The sequence below is a fragment of the Hydra vulgaris genome, chromosome 11, assembly GCF_038396675.1.
Source record: "Hydra vulgaris chromosome 11, alternate assembly HydraT2T_AEP".
NCBI classification, from domain to species: Eukaryota; Metazoa; Cnidaria; class Hydrozoa; order Anthoathecata; family Hydridae; genus Hydra; species Hydra vulgaris.
The window spans coordinates 51,023,467-51,042,481 of record NC_088930.1 but is presented as its reverse complement, the minus strand read 5'-3'; the positions used below and the strand labels follow the sequence as shown (position 1 = coordinate 51,042,481).

Genomic DNA, 19,015 nt, shown 5'->3' with positions numbered 1-19,015 from the left:
ACGTATATCAATATTATCATAGTATTCAATTGGATCAATCATTGTCTATTGGTTCAATTTCTTCATTCGGTATATCATTATCGTAATATTTCTCATTAGCATTATTTATATGGTCTGTATAATAACAATAATCTTCCAATCTCTTGAGATTACGTAATAGTAGTATAAAAAGCAGGTTCTGGCTCATTTTTTTTAACTATATCCCTAACTATAAACTCATATCATATTTCAACTATAAACTTATCTATAAATTCTTAACTCATTTCAATCATTTCAACTGAGCCAAAATAATATATATAACAACCATAATATATTAATATATCATGGTTACAAACTCTCTTACAAACTCTGAGCTATTTTTTGTAATTTTAAATCAATTTTTTAAACTTATCAATTCTTTATTATCAACTCATGAGTTGAACGAATCAGGATACCCATACCACTTTACTAATGATTTGTTTTTGAGTTTACGAATAACTTTTTCAATCCTGAATATGTTTTGATCAGTTTTTTGCATTTCTTGTTCATAAAAAGTACCTTGTATTTCTTCACTATTATTTTCAGTTATTTTATACGTTGGTGGATCTGTGAACTGAACTTGTGACACTGTAAAAACTTCTTCAGTCCATCTCGGTGTGTATCCTTTTTCAAATGTTCCTTTCTTTTTAGTTATCCTAACTTTATCACCAATTGAAAACTTTGGTCTTACAGACTCTGATCGTACATTTCCATTTAGATTTAACCAAAAAATTTTTTCATTCTTTTTATCTCTAGCTTCAACTGGTGTCATTTTAATTGAAGAATGCTTTGTGTTGTTGTATTTATTTACCATTTCATCTAAAACGTCAATATTTTTTCTAGTAGAATTAGCTGAAAAGTACTTAAACATTTTATCTTTCATTGTTCTATTCCATCGTTCAACTACACAACTTTTTTCTTCATTTTCAGTTGAATATAACTCAACACCAAACGCTTTAACATGCACATTATAAAACTCTAAGCCTTTATCTACCCACATTTTTTGACACTTTCTTTCTTTAAGATCCTTCGGATCTACGGAAAAATCTGTTAATTTTTTACCTTCAGATCTATGGAACTTCTTCGAATTTCCAAAAATTTTATTTAAAGCATTAGCAACATCAACTCCAGTTTTAATCTTCAATGGAACAATCCATCCATACTTCGAAAAAACATCTATCACCATTAATAAGTATTTTATACAGTCATTGAATTTGGAAAAAGATTTCATGTCAATTAAACTAGCAGCCCATACTTCATCGATTCCATTTACAATAACTTTTCTTTTTCTGAAATGTTTTACAACTGGTCTATGAAGTTCGTTTGCAAGTTTGTCAGACCATTTTACTTCTTTATCGTCTTCTTTTTTACTGATCGCTTGTAGTTTTTTTGAGTAGTTTTAGTTTCAACACCTAATTCATATGGGTTCAAAGAACCTAATTCATATGGTTCTGAAAGACCTAAACCAAACTTTGCTTTAGATGATATAATAGGTTTTATAATACCTCGTTCAATTCTTTCACGTATCGTCGGATTTTTTATAGCATCCATTTCTTCGATCATAATTTCATCAGCTAAATTTTTTTTTGCTGTGTCATCGAAGTATTTATAAGCAAGATCGTGATGGTAAGCTGTATTATCAACTCTATCTATAGGTTTGCTCCATTCTTTATATGCGTCAGTAGAAGTTAATCATTCATCAAAATTAGTACCAGGACCTACAAAGTTCATTCCAGGTAAATGCATTTCACCTGGAAACTTTGACCATGGTAGTTTTATTTTACTTATCGCTGAATTAATCGAACTCACTAAATCTCCTCCTGTCTTTGATGATACAAATTGAGTTTTTGTTTTTCCCGCAAATAGCGCAAGTTCCACGTTGCATATTTCTATTGTTTTTACTCACAACATTTTGCATGTTTAGTGTATTTGTTTTGTTTCTACATTTAACGCAATACATTTTTATATATATAGAAAAATGAAAATCTTAAATATATAAAAATGGATATTATAGATTTGTCATGGAATGCGAATAACAAAAAGAGAAATAATAATAAGTTGTTTCCTAAGAGTATAAGAGGAATTATTGTTGGAAAGTTGGGTTGTAGAAAAACTACTTTATTATTGAATTTACTTTTGAGACCTTGTTGGTTAGACTATAATAATTTACAAGTTTTTAGAAAATCTCTTTTTCAACCAGAATACAAAATATTGAAACAATCTTTTGAAAAAAAATTACCAAAAGAAATTATTCTTGTACTATTTAAGCTACAAGACCAAATAAAAAAATTAAATGCAAACCCTGAGCTTATATTTGAAGACATTTCAAAAAATTTAAATGAGAAAACAGATATGGAGTGCAAATTTTTTGAAACAGCAGAAGATGTACCAGATCCTCAAGATCTTGTTATTCATAAGAATAATTTGATGATATTTGATGATTTACAATTAACAAAACAAAATGTGTGTGAGAAATATTATATAAGAGGAAGACATAGTAATGTAGATTGTTTCTATCTTGCACAAAATTATTTTATGTTACCTAGGCAAACTATACGAGAAAATACAAATTTTTTTTGCTTAATTCCACTAGATTCAAAGAATTTAAATCACATTTATAATGATCATGTTTCAAGTGACATGTCAAAAGATGAGTTTAAAAATTTTTGTAAGAAAGCTTGGTCAGAACCTCATGGACTTGTTATTATAGATCTATCTTCTAAAAAAGTTTATGGAAAATATAGATTATTATAGTTTTCTATTACAGTTTTCCCAATATTAATTCTTCAAACAACAATTTTAGATATAGCGCAAATAATAGATCAACTTTGAAGGATATAAACATTCCAGATGGATGTTATGAAATTAATGATATAAATAAATATATTCAATTGATTATGACAGGAAACGGTGATGCAAGTTCAGGAGTTACAAATATTACAATTGAAAGAAATAATAATACATTAAGATCAGCTTTAACTATTGCACCTGGTTATAAAGTTGATTTTACAACTTCAAATTCAATTAGAACTGTTTTTGGTTTTAACAGTGGAATATATTCAGCAGGCTACAATATATCAACTAATATAGTAAACATATTAAATGTTAATAGTATACGAGTAACAAGTGATATAATAGGATCATCGTATGTAGATGGAAGAACTGATAACGTTATATACTCATTTTTTCCAAATGTAGGTCTTGGTTATAAAATTGCTCAAGAGCTATATAACTTAATTTACTTACCAGTAATACTAAAAAAAATATCAAGAATGGAAAATAAATTGCTTGATCAAAATGGAAATCTTTTGAATTTACGAGGAGAAGAAGTAACTATCACATTTCATATAAAAGAAAAATAATCTTTTGTAATTTTAAAAATTATTTTATATGTATATAAAAATGAGTAAATATACAAATATTAAAATAAATGTTTCGCAAGGGCAATTAGAAAAACTTAAAAATTGAAGGTGGTTATGGAACTAGTATTAAGTTATCACATTTAGATCTAAATGGTGAGCATGTATTAGCTGTAACAGATTATCAGTTAAATAGAATTTAAAGAGCATATGAAAAAGGTAAAGGCTTAATAATTACTCTAAGTAAAGCACAACTAGCTCACAACTCTCAAATAGAGGGAGGATTTATTGATACACTTTTACCTTTTCTTGGTACAGCTGGAAAATTTTTATTATCAAGTGTTGCTCTAGCAATTGCAACAGGCTTATTAACAGGAGTAGGTTCAGCAGCTGGATCAGCTATGGTTGATAAAATTGCTGGAAGGGGTATTGTATACAGGAAAAAGAATGGAGTAGGAATGAAAATGACAGCTTCCGGAAATGGTTTATATTTGAGACCATGGAGTAAAGGAGGTTCTGTAGGTAATGGTTATTACATATGTAGTGGAAATAGATATACATCAACAGGTGAAGGTTTATTATTAGGAAATTCACCATTTGCTAATATTCCATTTTTGAATATGCTTCTATGATTAAATTTTTTTTTACATATAAAATGCCAAGAAATAATCCGCCAATACACAAATTTATAAACAAATATATACCAGATGAACCTCTAAAAATACTTCTTCATTCTAAAGTACACAAAGATTTGGAGCACCCTTCAGTATTAATAAATGATAATAAATATGAAATATTTGCACAACAAGACATTACAATAAAATCTCTATCACATCAATATATTCTTTTAAAGTTTGGTGTAGTAGTTAATGAAGGTGTTGCGTTAGTTTCATTAAAAGAAGAACTTAAATTAAAAATGTTAAGTTTACAAAACTCTGTAATATCAGAGATTGTTGATGATATTGTAGTAAATGTTGTTAATAATTCTGATTCTGATCTATTGATTACAAAAAGGAGATTATGTTTTGTGAATTTATTGTAAATATTTTTTAAATAAATATATTTTTTTTAAATTATTTTTCTTATTAAAATGGAGTTTAATTGCAAAAATCTGTGTAATAATATTTATTCAGATATACCAAATGCACAGAGTGCAAATGATAAAACTTTAAATAAAATATATCCAAATCTTCACCTGATGAAGAAAATAAGATCACTAGTGCACATATATATCGCTTAAACACAATTAGTGAGATTCAAAAAGAAATAGAGAGTGAAAGAGAAAAGAGAAATATGTTAACTAAAAAGTATCATAGAGCTGTAAAAAATAATTTCAACAATTGACAATTCATTACTAGCAAGCGCTATGGCACTTGGAACTATTGGAATTGTATTTGAGCAACAATAATTGCAGCACCAGTAGCTTTTGCATGTGAAGGTGCAGCATTAGGAGCAGGTGTTTTATCATTTATAGGAGGGCAAGTTAATAAAAAATTAAATTTAAAAGCAGAAAAGCATGAAAAGAATTAAGTACTTGCTGATTCAAAACTAAATACAATAAGTGACTATATTTCTAAAGCTTTAGTAGATGGAAGTATAGATGACAATGAATTTAAACTAATACTTAGTGAACTTGAAAAATTTAAAGCTATGCTTGAGCAAATTAGAACAAATTCAAAAGAATTAATTAATGAACAAACTAAAGAATCACTAATTAAACAAGGAAGAGATGAGGCAACTAATATACTCAAAAACAGATTTAGTAAAAACGTAAACGTCAAAACATAAATCGTTTTCCGTTTTATGTTGTGTTTTTTTATCTTTTATATAAAAAAGCAAAATGTCATTTCTAAAAATTGAAGATCCTGAAAAAAGAGACAAAATTGTCAAAAAATTTTTAGATCTTAAATAAATAATAAAGCAGAATGATTTAAATGAAAAGATGGGTGAAACTAATTTACAGTCAGACATAAATAAGTTGCAAGATCAAGCTAATAAATTCGCACTCACTTTTTCAAATTCTTATCCTGAAGCAAATAGAGAGTTAATGATAACTGATTCTAAAAAACTATTTCCTTATCGTGAAGAAAATAAATGTATGAGGCTAGGAAAAATTGCAACAGATTATCTAAGAATGTATGCTAATAGTAAAAAATCTACAGATACTACATTTGGAATACATTCTAAAGATGATATATTTTATATTGAAAAAAAACTAATACATATTAATGATTATGATATAACTATTGATGATGAAATATGTTATGGTACTCCTGGTCTTTGGGAGTTGATAGTAAAGTTTAATCCTGCAAAGAATTTATATACTGAAGATGACCTTAAAAAATATCGAAATATATTAATACAGACAGATGCAATTTCTTCTGATGATTTCATCCAAACCAAAGTCGTCTCGAAAGTAGTGGAAAATACATAGAAATAATAGTTCCTATTTGGAGAGATATAAATAAGAAGCGTAAATCAAAAGGAAATAAAATTGGAGGAAAAACAAGAATACAAACTGTAATTCTTCCAAGCGACTCTGATGAATTAATTAAAATGCTTGATTTGCGTATAGCTGCATTAGAAGCAGGTAACACTGGAACAGGAAATGAAGCTGTTGCAATTTGTGATACATTATTAGATAAAGGTATAATAGATCGTGAAGAGTATAAAACAATACAAAATTATATATCAGTGTATATAAAAAAACTATATTGTACATAAAAATGCTAATTGTTAATAATAAGAGATGTATAAGAAACATGCTACTGGAGGAAGTGGTATATTCGAAAGCATAAGAGATTTATTCAAACGAATAAAAGCGTTAAATGTAACAAGAGTATCATCAGCTGTGTTGAAGAAGATGGCTGCTACTGATTTAGGAAAAATTGCAATAACTGCTGCTAAATCAGCATTAAAAGAACTTTCAGCATCAGCGATAGAAGCTGCTAGAAATGCTGCAGTTGAAAAAGGAAAACAAATAATTGATAAAGCATCTTCAAAAATAGTTTCACAACCTGCTATTAGTGAAAAAAGTAAAGAAATACTTTCAAATTTGGTTAGATCAAATGATCTGATTAATAATGAATATAATAATGGATTTGAAAGACCTAAAAAAAATAATGCAGATGAGGTAACAACAAATATAAATAAAATATTGATGGGGTCTGCAATAAGATCAGTAAAAAAAGTATCAAATGAAAATGCTATAAGAATAGAAGATCTAGTTAAAAAAGGACGCGGCCTTCGACTTGCGTAGTAGACTTGCGTAGTAGACTTGCGTAGTAGACTTGCGTAGTAGACTTGCGTAGTAGACTTGCGTAGTAGACTTGCGTAGTAGACTTGCGTAGTAGACTTGCGTAGTAGACTTGCGTAGTAGACTTGCGTAGTAAACTTGCGTAGTAGACTTGCGTAGTAGACTTGCGTAGTAGACTTGCGTAGTAGACTTGCGTATTAGACTTACTAAATTTTTTATATAGTTTTTAAGAATTGTCAATCAAAAAAAAAAAATTTTTTTATTGTATATAAAAAAATAAAATGACAACTTCCGAAGTATTAAATTTTACAGAAATGCCAACTGTAGATAATGGAATTGAAAGATTTGAGAAATATCAGTATGAACCAATTAATGGTACAAATCTAAATGCTGGACAAATAACAATCAACATTGAGCAACAAGATTCGTTCACACTTCCATCTAAAGCTTTTCTCTTATTTGAAGGACAACTTATTAAAGCTGATGGAACAGCTTATGCTAATGCAGATGCAGTTGCGCTTACAAATAATGGTATTTTGCATTTATTCAAACAAATAACATACGAATTATTAAACCAAAATACAGAAACTGTTTATTACCCAGGTCAAGCAACTACAATGTTAGGAATTCTTAAATACTCAAATGACTTTCAATTAGCGCGAGGATTAAATCAGTTGTGGTATAAAGATACTACAACAACAGCAATAATTGCAGATAACTCCGGGTTTGCATTAAGACAAGCATACATAATTCAGAAACCAACTACAAAAGGAACATTTTCATTATGCGTACCTTTAAGACGTATTTTTGGATTCTGTGATGATTACAACAAAGTTATTTATGGGCTTAAACATACAATAGCTCTTGTAAGACAAAGTGATGATGACGCAATTTTTAAGCTTGCTGGTGTAGCTTCAGGAAAAGTTAATCTTAATAAAATATCATTGTTTATGCCACATGTGTTACCATCAGATGTAGAAAAGTTTAAACTTTACAAACAAATCCAATCAAAAGTGACACTTCCAGTAAGTTTTCGACAGCGTCAGTGTGATAGTATATCTGTTCCACAAGCTAATACATTTTCTTGGAGATTGAGCGTAAAGTCATCTCCTAATAAACCAAGATACATTATTGTCGGATTTCAAACAAATAAGAGTGGAGATTAAAATGCTTATCCTTCAACATTCAATTATTGTGACTTGAAAAATATGTACATTTTGCTTAATAATCAAGAAAGATATCCTGCTGTTGATTATAACTTGTCATTCCCAAATCAGCAAATTTAAAGAGCTTATTTAGAAGCAGCTTTGTTTAATGAAAATTTTTATGGAACGAATGAATTGATCGCACAAAGCAATATGACTCCTTCTGACTATAAAGATTTATACCCACTCTTTGTTTTAAATATTAGCAATCAATCAGAAAGATTAAAATCATCAACAATAGATGCACAAATTAAAGCAACATTTAGTACAGCTGTTCCAGCAGGTACTATGGCATATGCTGTTGTAATATCTGATAGAATGATTGAATTTTAGTCAGACGGGAATAAAATGAATATTGTTTATTAAATTTTTGTAGATTAAATTTTTTTGAAAATTAATTAAATTTTTTTCTTCATATAATAAAAATGTATTATACAAGAGAAAACTTGCAGAAGTTGTTAAAAGAATATATCATTTCACAAACATCTAAAAATTATGTCACATTGTTAATGATTGCTGTAGTTATCGGGTTGATAGATAAAGAATCAATCATGTCAAAAGCAACAGAAGCAACTGATGAGAAAAGACCAGTTGGAAGACCTAGAATACATCCAGTAAAAGAAGTAAATGAGAAAAGACAAGTTGGAAGACCTAGAATACATTCAGTAAAAGAAGACAAAAAAGAAACAGATCCAAAATATGAAAGATTAAGAACAATTAAGAAAAAACCAGTCACTATTAAATTAACAAACATAGAAACAGGAGAAGAAACAGTATATAAATCCTTATATAGTGCTATGCGAGGAACTAGGCATGGATATAGATATCTTGAATTGCGTGATGGGAAGATTGATAATGGTTATAAGATTGATGTATTAAATTCTGAAAAAATAAATTCTGAAAAATAAATTTTGAAATATTAAATTCTGAAAAATTAAAAAAATAAAATCTTGTCATATAAAAAATGGAAAATATACTTCGCATGGATACAGAGTATCTACTACATGAACCTATTCCAGATATAACATCTTCAGAAATTTTAACCCCTGCACCTTTTATATATAGAACATTGACAATTACAAAAGAGCAGGAGATTGCAAAATATCGAAATATTACTTATTATTGTAGAATACGAGGATGGGGATGCATTTAAAAATCAGAATAAATATAAAAAATATTTACAAAGCACATGTAAATATTTTTAATAATAAAAAATACGACAAGATTTTTTATTATTAAAAATCATTTAAAGAAAATGAAAATTAAAAAAAATATCGTGCAATATAAAAATGGAAAATAAAAATGTCATAGAATTAAAACAAATCGCAAAAGAGCGAAACATTAAATATTATAGAATGAGAAAAAATGATCTCAAAAGAGCGTAAGCGCACACACCAGATACAGATTCTTTAGCATACGATATTAAAACAGAAGACTTTTATTCAGACATTTCTAAAGATATTGAAAGCAAATTTGATACAAGTGAGTTTAACCCAAAGCACCCAGCAATTATTAATGTAGGCTTTAAATTTGGTGTTAATAAGAAAGTAATAGGAATGTTTAAAGATGAGACTGGAGGAGCACAAATTGAAGAATTTGTAGGACTCAGATCAAAGTTGTATTCTTACAAAGTACGCGGAAAAGATAACAAAAAATTTAAAGGAGTAAAGAAAAATGTTGTTAAAAAGTATAAAACGCATGAAGATTACAAAGATTGTTTATTAAATAAAAGAGATCATATTAGGAAAATGAATGTAATAAGAATGTAATAAGAGTTATTTTAGAAGATGGCCTACACACATTAGCGTACGGACACTACAAGCTAAAAGAAAATTTTTAAGTCAAATAAGTCAAAGAGCCCAAATAGGCCAATTAGGCAAAGAGGTCAATAAAGAGCCCAAATAGGTCAAAGAGCACAAAAATATAAATATCTATAAATAAAAATGGAAAATAACAATTATAAACTTATCAATGTTGAAGGAATAATTTTACCAAATGAACCACTAATAAATTTTCAATTGATCAAAGCAGCAAAAAAAGTAAAAATAAAACATTTTAGAGGTGAATTAGAGATGTATTACCCAAAAATACACAAAGAAAAGAATGTGGAATATTAAGTACAGGAGATTCAAGTACGCAAAGATTTCACTGGATTTGCTGGTACAAAGACGGAGATAAAAAAGTTTTGACTCTTATGAACTACCACCGCCAGTTGAAATTGTTAATTATTTAAAAAGACCTGTTTATTATAATAGTGAAAGAGTTCAATTTGGAAATACCTCATTCTGTGGACACTTGTGTTTATATGTTTTAAAAAAACTATATGAAAGATGTGATTTTCAGAATATTATTAATAATCTATGGTGATTTTTAAAAAAATCTATAGTAATTTTTTAAAAATATAGTTAAAAAAAATTTTTCTTTATATAAAATGCCTGTTGATAAATTCGGACGCGATACTACTTCATCTGTACCTGTAGATGGTTTAACAATATCTCAAGCTTCTAACTTGTTCATTAGGAGAGATGGACAAAATAATGCAGCTAGTAATATTAATATGAATTCTAATAAATTAATAAATGTAGCAGAACCTACTAGCTCACATGATGCTGCTACAAAAAATTATGCTGATAATAAAACACTTAATCTAAATGAATTAGGGATAATACCAAATTCAAGTTTAACATGCCTTGGATTAAAATCACAGACTATTCCACCAAATACAGGTGCTGATGCAACATCAGTTTTTACACAATCTTCTGGTCCTGGTATTCTCAGAAAACTATGGCTAGCATTTCAATGATTAGATCTAAATCATAATGTGCCAGGTAGTGTATTTCTTAGAATATACACACATCATACACTTTGCATTGGAGATCTTTCTCTTTCTATAGGTAGTGTTGGAGATAATAATATTTCTTTAGCCTGCGATTTATTACTTTCACCACTTGGTGGACCATTTTATGCAAACTCTTTACAAGGTTTTAATGCATATACAGCTAATGCAAGAGGAGGATACATTACACTTGATTTGCCATTTACTACTAGTCTAGTAATTCAATTATACAATAAAACTAGTCAAAACGTTACATATTGGATTCAACCTCATATTACAATGACTACATCAATACCTCAATGATTGTCATCTATTAAATTATACTCAAAAACATTTAGATTTATAAATACAACTTATGGTAAAGAATATATATTATTAGACACAACAGACAATGCTGGTCTAAGTGTTTATCTTAAATATATTAGAATGCATGTTATTGGAGTATCTGGAAATAGGTGGGAATCTTGAGTACGCATGTATGATGCATACAATTCTCCAAATACTAACTCTGTTAAACAATCTTGGACACCATATGACGGACAGGGTTATACAGCATTTCAGGGATTTGATCAGAATAGTGTATGCATATACTGCTCATCTGGTTTAGACGATTTTTATCTTTCTTCGTGGAACGGTGTTAATATTAATTCATTTAATAATGAATCATCTGGGCTATTGTATCAATCAAGTAGTGCAATTAGTTCTACAACTACTATCTCATTTTACAGAAATTTTACTGATTCTATGCCTAGTGTTGCTACTGGAAAGAGATTAGTAGATACATTAAACTCTGGAGATGCACAAGTTGTACAATCTGGAAGTTTTCATGTAATAGGACATGCTTTCTTTTGTGCATAGCTAGATTACATTTACGCTTAGGGCTTCAATGAGATAAAGCTCTACTTGTAAAGTTGATTTAAAATTACAAATAATAGCTCAGAGTTTGTGAGAGAGTTTGTAACCATAATATATTAATATATTATGGTTGTTATATATATTATTTTGGCTCAGTTGAAATGATTGAAATGAGTTAAGAATTTATAGATAAGTTTATAGTTGAAATATGATATGAGTTTATAGTTAGGGATATAGTTTTAAAAAAATGAGCCAGAACCCGCTTTTTATACTACTCGTAATCTCCGTTTTGACTAAACTAGGTTCATGTGATTTATCTAGACAATCTTTGTTTCTACTTAATATTTGAGTATCACAAGAAGACCGTTTAGTGAACTGTGCTATAATATCTATATCTACCAATGCTTCTTTTATAATCTGTTCAAAATTGTTTATGAAATCATCAAGAAATAACAGCATAGCTTTTGTATGTTGCAATGCAATATTAATTGCCATATTTTTTTGCTGAAGCAATTGACTGAAAATGAGAAGCTTTGATAACAAGTGATACCAAAATGTTGTGAGCACAACAAATTCTTAGTATTTTTTTTGTTTTATTAAAAATGCAGCATGAGTTTTACAATCTGGATGGCTATTTTTAAGTTTATTTAGCGCAAGACTAATTTTTTTTAATCTGGTATTTCACGGTTTTTGTACATTTAAAGCAATATTTCCATCGAGTATTGCTTGGCGCCTTCAGATTAATTTTGAATATTTTACTTGAATAGCCTATCGCTTTGTTGATGCAGCAAAAATTTTGTATAAATTATTTAATGTAGTTAAATAATTTTGACTTTTAATAGTGTTTTTAACACTCTAATTTATCACTAAGTTGTTGTTATGTCCACCACACGGCGTATACCATGCTTTGTTGTTGACTTCTAAAATTCGGCTTTTCACTCCCTTATATTCTCCTTTCATATTGCTTGCGTTGTCATACGACTGACCTCGGCAATCAGCAATCTTGATTCCTAATATTTCAATTTTCTCAATACAAACCTTTGCTAAAGTTTCTCCGGTTGATGACATTATATTTACAAAGTTTAAGAAACTGTCTTGAACACTTTGCTTTTGGTCCGCTATTATAACATACCGAATAATGATGGTCAACTGGTCTTTTTTTGCGAAAATCATTATCATTAATAATTACGGAAAAGTATTTTGATGATATATTACTTCCCAGCTACCACACATACATTGATATAACGTTAGAACAATGTTGTGCGTTGCGTTGGCCTAACATCGAATTCCAACGTTGTTTTTAAATAATTTTGGTTAAAAATGCGACGTCGCCAACAACCAAAAAAAAACGTTGATTCAACAATGTACTTTACGTTGGCATAACGTTGTATTTTACGTTGGTATAACGTTGTATTTTACGTTGGCAAAACGTTGTATTTTAAGTTGATTAAACGTTATATTTTACGTTTGCACTACATTATATTTACCTTTTATCGGAAGTGAATTAATTTGCTATATGTTAAGCGTATACATTTAAACATAAAATATATTTGCTTATACGCGTGAATAGTTGTATATATCATATATACCAGCTATTCACGCGTATAAGCACACGATATAAGCATATGTATAGATAAATTTGTACATATATTATATGTATAAATGTAATTATACATACGTATTTCCGCCATTTAGAAGCTGAATTAACTTTGCTTATTACATATAATTATACTGTATATCGCATCTGATTAAAGAAACATTATTCATGTTTGCTTTGCTTGTGGCTTGATATTTCATTACATAAAAAGAGAAAAATATATAAGCAAATATATCTCCATGATTAACTGAAATATCTAAATGAAAAATAATTCTCATAAATTATACAAATGTATATTTGTATATCCGCCTTTTCTCTATGCAAACGCAACGTTAACCCACTGTATAAAGTCCAACGTTGTTCCAATGTATGTATATACATCAAATCAACGACGGGTTAAGGGGCTGTTCAAATAATACGTGATACTTTTTTTGTCGTTTTTCTAACACCCCCCTCCTCTGTGTGACATTTTGTGGCATTTTGAAGAACCCACCCCACCCCTCCCCCCACCCCCACCCCCCACCCCACCCTGTGTGACGTGACAAAAAAAAAAAATTTTATAAGTTTATATTTTAATTGTAATAGTTTATTTTTATAAAAAAATACAATTGATGAATATCTGTCTAAACCTAAATTTGTTCCCAAATCGGACTTTGACCTTTAAGTATTGGAGTTCCATGTTCTTCAATAATTTTTGATGGCCAGTTGAGGTCAGAGGTATCAACATCATCTTGATCATACCACTCGATTGTTTCTTTGTCCGAATTTAAATAGACACACATGAGTTCAGATAGACGTTGAGCAACTAAGCGTTGAGGTCTAACTTTTTGAATTTCATTCGAATATCCAATACTTGAGCAAACTGTTTTGTGTTGTTTCATTGATTTGATAGTTGCAAAATATAAACTGCAATTGGTACAAATTCTTTTTGGTAAGGAATTTTGAATGCTTGGACATGAGTAATCGTATGGCAATCCATTGGGATACTTTTTTGTAACTGTCGTGGGCAAAATTGTTGTGCAAAGTGATAAGTTTAAAAAGAGAGATGCAAAGTTGTTCTTTGTATTATTGCATTCAAGACCATCTTCTCCTTGGAACAAAGAAATTGGTGGTGGAAGAAAACCAGTTGGAATAAGATGAAACAGTGAGCTGCGACGATGACCACAGCATTTTTAATCATTACATTTTACAATTTGAAGGAAGTATTGACTTTCTCTGACATGTTTAGCATCCCACTCTGCTCCGAAATGTTTTAACTGTACACATTTTTCACTATTTGGTTTTATGTACTCGGCTTTAGTTTCAAATCCATCAATGACTGTGCTAGACCAAATTTGTGCAAGAACTTCACCTGCTTTGGCAAAGTTTGCCTTCTCCATAACTTTGTCTGTTGTTTCTCCTCTTGAATTAAGATGGCTTCCAAAATGATCAAATGGAAGTATAATTCCTGCTAGGTCATGGCTTAGCGGAGTCATTATTCTATCAACCCTGTTAAAGGCACTTCTTCAAGGAGCATTAGTGGCCACAAACATTGCATCAAGATCATGTTCTTTGAAATAAGTCTTGGCACAATGAATTGTTTTTTCATATCTTGGATTTTCATCTGGCCCACCATCAACAGTTATTATCATGACTGGTTTGCTAACTCCATCTTCAGTAAATAAGCTGCTTTTAAATGCAAGAAGATGGTCTATTCTGTTCATGTCTTCTAAGTGACTAAGTGCTGTTGATGACTCATATTTTGCACTTCTGATTGCTATGTATGTTGGGCCAGAGTATGTAACTGCTTGTTTTTCCATGCAATCCTTTATAATTTCTATGGCTACAATTACTGAAGGAATAAGTTTGTGTTGAGAGGCAATTACAAAATCATGATCAGCTAAAGTTACCTTGTACTCAATATGCATCATCATTGGTGCTTGTTTGCTTGCAGCTGTCAATCCAATTGGCACCCTAGCTTTATCATCTTGGGAGTGAAACGTCACTTCTTTAGGACCCAAGACTGCCGCAAGTTCTTCAAGGACACTAATGGATGATTTGGCAAATTTTGTGTCTGCATGATATTTATGCTCAGAATTTTGTGCTCTTATTAACCGGACAGGTGCAGTTTTAACATGTCTTTTTCCTTCTGTGCTCAATGATCTGCTTGAAAGTAATCTTAAGTAAACTCCTAATCTTGAGAGATTGTAACCATGATTTTTTAATTCTTCAACCAAGTAATTTTTTTTGTTTTTAAATTTTATGTTTAAATTTAATGTTTTTACAGTTCGAACCATTTCAGTTCTGCTCCTATCATCCGTTTTTTTCTACCAAAAGTTTTTGCTTTTGCCCTAGTATTTGGTAGTCTTCTTGTGACAACAAGTTGCAATTTCTTTTTTCAGTGAGATATGCAATATCTTTTTGTAAAATAAAAATTTCATTTTTTAACTGATCTTGTTTCGGGGCTTGTTTTGTTACAACTTTTGAGAAATTGGAATTTTCTTTCTCACACTCTTCACTTGTTGTAATTGATGGGGTCGCGTCAGTCACGCCATCAAAAGTGATTTTAGATTCAACCGCACGCTTTTTTGGTGTATTTGGTACTTGTTTTGGTAATTTTGTCCAGTAAGATAAAATAGCAACTTTATTTCGGAGTTCAATTTGTTTTAGCTCTTTTAACTTTTTTTCAACTTCTACATTTAATTCGGATAATGTTTTGCTATTTGTTTTAATTTCAGACCAGATTTTATTTGTTTCTCCTTGAGACTTTTGCTTTGGTTTGTTTGCAAATGCTTTCAAATATCCTTCATAAATAGATTTGTAAAATTTTTCTTTTTCACTAGACATTTTTAATATATAACAACAAGAAATTAATTTTCCTTACAACCATTACGTTAAATATGTATATAGTAAAGATATTATTAATAATAACATTATTAATAGTACAACTATTTAATAGTAGTACTAAAATTGTATATCATAGTAACTAAATAACTTAACATATAATAAAAATGATAACGTAACTAATGTAGTTCGACAAATTCATTAGAGTGACACAAAACATTAAAAGTAATAATAACAATAACATTAAAAATTAAAGTATTGTAAAACTAAAACATTTATAGATCAGATGACGATCAAGAATAATATTTATGTTTAAAGATCAAATTTTAAACAACTATTATTACTAAAATTTTTAGTATATTTATACAAATATTCGTTAAAAAGTAAAATTAGATTTTTAACGGTAATATAAATTGCTTTTAAATAATCGCCCACTATCTGGTTTTTCTTTGTTTGTAGAATAAAAATTTCTTTTTATGTCTGCAATTACCACAAGTAACTTAAAAAAAAGCTAATTTAATTTTTTTATTTTTATTTGTTATGACTCCGTTAAACGCTAGCTTGTGAAGTCGTTGCATAACATTTTTCTTAAAAATTTTCGTATTGTATATAATTATCTCGGAGTTCGCAATTTTAAAAAATTAGGCAGTGATAAAAAATTTGATTTAAAAAGTTATTTATCACGTCACACTGTAGCAAACCACCACCCCTCCCCCATGTGATATTTTGTGACATTTTCCAATACCCCCTCCCCCCCTCCTAAGACTGTCACGTATTATTTGAACAACCCCTAATAACATTGGATCAACGTTGGGTTTAGATTAAAAAGAAATCAAATTTTTGCGATGTTTTTACATACATTGGATCAACGTTAATTTATATATATTGAATCAATGTTGGGTTACATACAATGGATCAACGTTGGGTTTAGATCGTTAAAACAATCAACTTTTTGCGATGTTTTTACATACATTAAATCAACGTCGGTTAAATAACATTGGGTCAACGTTGGGTTTACATCGTAAAAACAATCAATTTTTTACGATGTTTTTACATACGCTAAATCTATGTAAATGAGCCAGCTGTTTTTCGTTCCGTCGGTATTAATTTCATCATTAAACAAATGACATTGGATCAACGTTGGTTTTGCATTGGAAAAAACAGCCGACGTTTGCGATGGTATTACATACGTTGGCCCAATGTAATTTGCCCAGTGTGCTAGCTGGGTTACTATTGTATGTAAAACTCTAGAAGCTAGTTGTAAGATAATTTCGACTTGACTTTTCACAGAAAAATATAATATAACTCTTTTTTAGCGGTGCCCTGTGACAAGACCATAAGGTCTTCTTGGAGCACTTAAATTCAAAAAAAAAAAAAGATGGCAAATATTTTTTACTAAATATAAACTACAATAACCAATACTTTGTTCAGGTTACAGCTATATATCAGCAAACATGTGTTTTATACGTATTGACTTTTGAAATTGATATAAGCAACAATATAAATTTGTAAGTTTGCAATTTTTATTTTATTTTTACCTTTTTACACTTAATTCTGTATAAAGGTGTGGTAAGTTAAGAGTTATTTCTTTTGGTAATCAATTTACTATATCAAAACACACTTTTGAACATCGGGTAATTTTTCTTATACTTTATTATGCTACATTATGTTTTATAATCTTTTATTGCTATACAATACCAAAGGCAATCTAAATCAGCTCTTGCTCACATTTGCTTTTAATTTGAGAGTGTAGCCAAACTGCTGCCTTTATCTTTACAAATATCGATAGCTTTTTGCTAACTTGAAAAAGCTAGCGATCCTCGTGGCCAAATTGCTGTCTTTATCGTTACGATTATAGCTAACTATTCGCTAGCCGATTTCCGACCGGGTAGCAACTGACCGTAAATAATATTGAATTAACAAACTTTGATAAATTTAATGTCTGCCTGAGAAAAATGAAAAAAATCCGTAAAAAAATGTATTCCATAATTCCGAATTTTAAGAATATATTTCATTATGTAATTTGGGGTACAACCAACAAAATCAAGTGTTTAGAGGTTTGATGTTTTATTAGAGTAAAGTAATAAAAATATTAATGTGTGCCTTCAAAATTTAGGTTAAGAAGCAACTTTTGAATTAGAAAATTTACTTCATAGAATACATTACATTTGACAAGAAAAACTTTAAGAAATCTTTTCACATTAACAGTTTAGCTTTAAATACAGGATCATTTAGTAATTAACAGATTACATAACGTTGTAGCATAAAAAACTATTGAAAAAAACTGATGACTTATTGCTGCATTTTTTTAATTACTTATTGCTGCATTTTTTTGTAAACTAATTACTTAATGGAATAACTCTTAATGTACCACATCTTAATGAAAAACCAACGGTAAATAGTTAAAATATTTAATTCTTCTTTTTTCTAAGAGATTACACATACAAAACACATTTTATAATAATAAAAACTCATAGCATGACATGACCGACTTTGTTCTTTTTTCTTATAATTTTATTGTATTTTCTTCGTTACTCAATTTTGTTTAAATCTTTTTATTTCAATTATTACAATACGAAAGAAAATGTTACATTCATTTGAATTTTTTCGATGACACAATCCACTTTCAATCGGTTAAGTTAAACATATAAATTTTAAACAAATCTCACTTCTTTCGTTAAATCTTAAAATAGAGTAATACCCAGTGGGCACAAGATGTGAAAAAGACGTCTTTTGAACGTTTTGGACGTCTTTTGAACGTTCAAAAGACGTCTTATTTAGGTCCTGTGCCCACTGGGTAATATCTAAGTGTCATCTTTTATATATTAGTTAATGTCGTTTGCCAAACTATTTTAAATCTTCAAAAAGTGTTTAACAGTTTGAGGACGATGTTTTGTTAGCGTTATGTAATAAAAAAATATATCAGTCTATTCATAACAGGGTTGAAACAAAGCATGAAAACAAAATCTCTTCAGAGTTCATATAACGAAGTGGAACATGAGCTAGTTTTGCAATCAGTACAAATCTTTTTTTAAAAAAAACTAATGTTCAACTCTTTATAATTAT

At 29.3% G+C, this 19,015-nt stretch overlaps 2 protein-coding genes across 2 annotated transcripts; one reads left to right on the top strand and one right to left on the bottom strand.

The window, feature by feature from the left end:
• Positions 1–409: 409 nt before the first annotated feature.
• LOC136087113 (uncharacterized) lies at positions 410–1,764 on the bottom strand. Its single transcript, XM_065809619.1, has 3 exons — positions 1,731–1,764; positions 1,455–1,685; positions 410–1,395 (listed from the first exon to the last, which is right to left on the bottom strand). Exons 1-3 carry the CDS (start codon positions 1,762–1,764, stop codon positions 410–412), a joined length of 1,251 nt encoding a protein of 416 aa, XP_065665691.1.
• Positions 1,765–6,914: 5,150 nt separating this feature from the next.
• LOC136087112 (uncharacterized) lies at positions 6,915–7,799 on the top strand. Its single transcript, XM_065809618.1, has one exon. The coding sequence runs from the start codon at positions 6,915–6,917 to the stop codon at positions 7,797–7,799; it is 885 nt and encodes a 294-aa protein (XP_065665690.1).
• The last annotated feature ends 11,216 nt before the right edge of the window (positions 7,800–19,015 follow it).

Excerpts from the sequence above, each read along its gene's own strand:
- LOC136087113 (XM_065809619.1), bottom strand. The coding sequence starts at position 1,764 with ATGCATTTACCTGGAATGAACTTTGTAGGTCCTG. Across the intron at positions 1,686-1,730 it reads AATGAACTTTGTAGGTCCTG|AATGGAGCAAACCTATAGAT; the intron begins GTACTAATTTTG and ends ACGCATATAAAG. Across the intron at positions 1,396-1,454 it reads TTCAGAACCATATGAATTAG|CGATCAGTAAAAAAGAAGAC; the intron begins GTTCTTTGAACC and ends AAAAACTACAAG.
- LOC136087112 (XM_065809618.1), top strand. The coding sequence starts at position 6,915 with ATGACAACTTCCGAAGTATTAAATTTTACAGAAATGCCAACTGTAGAT.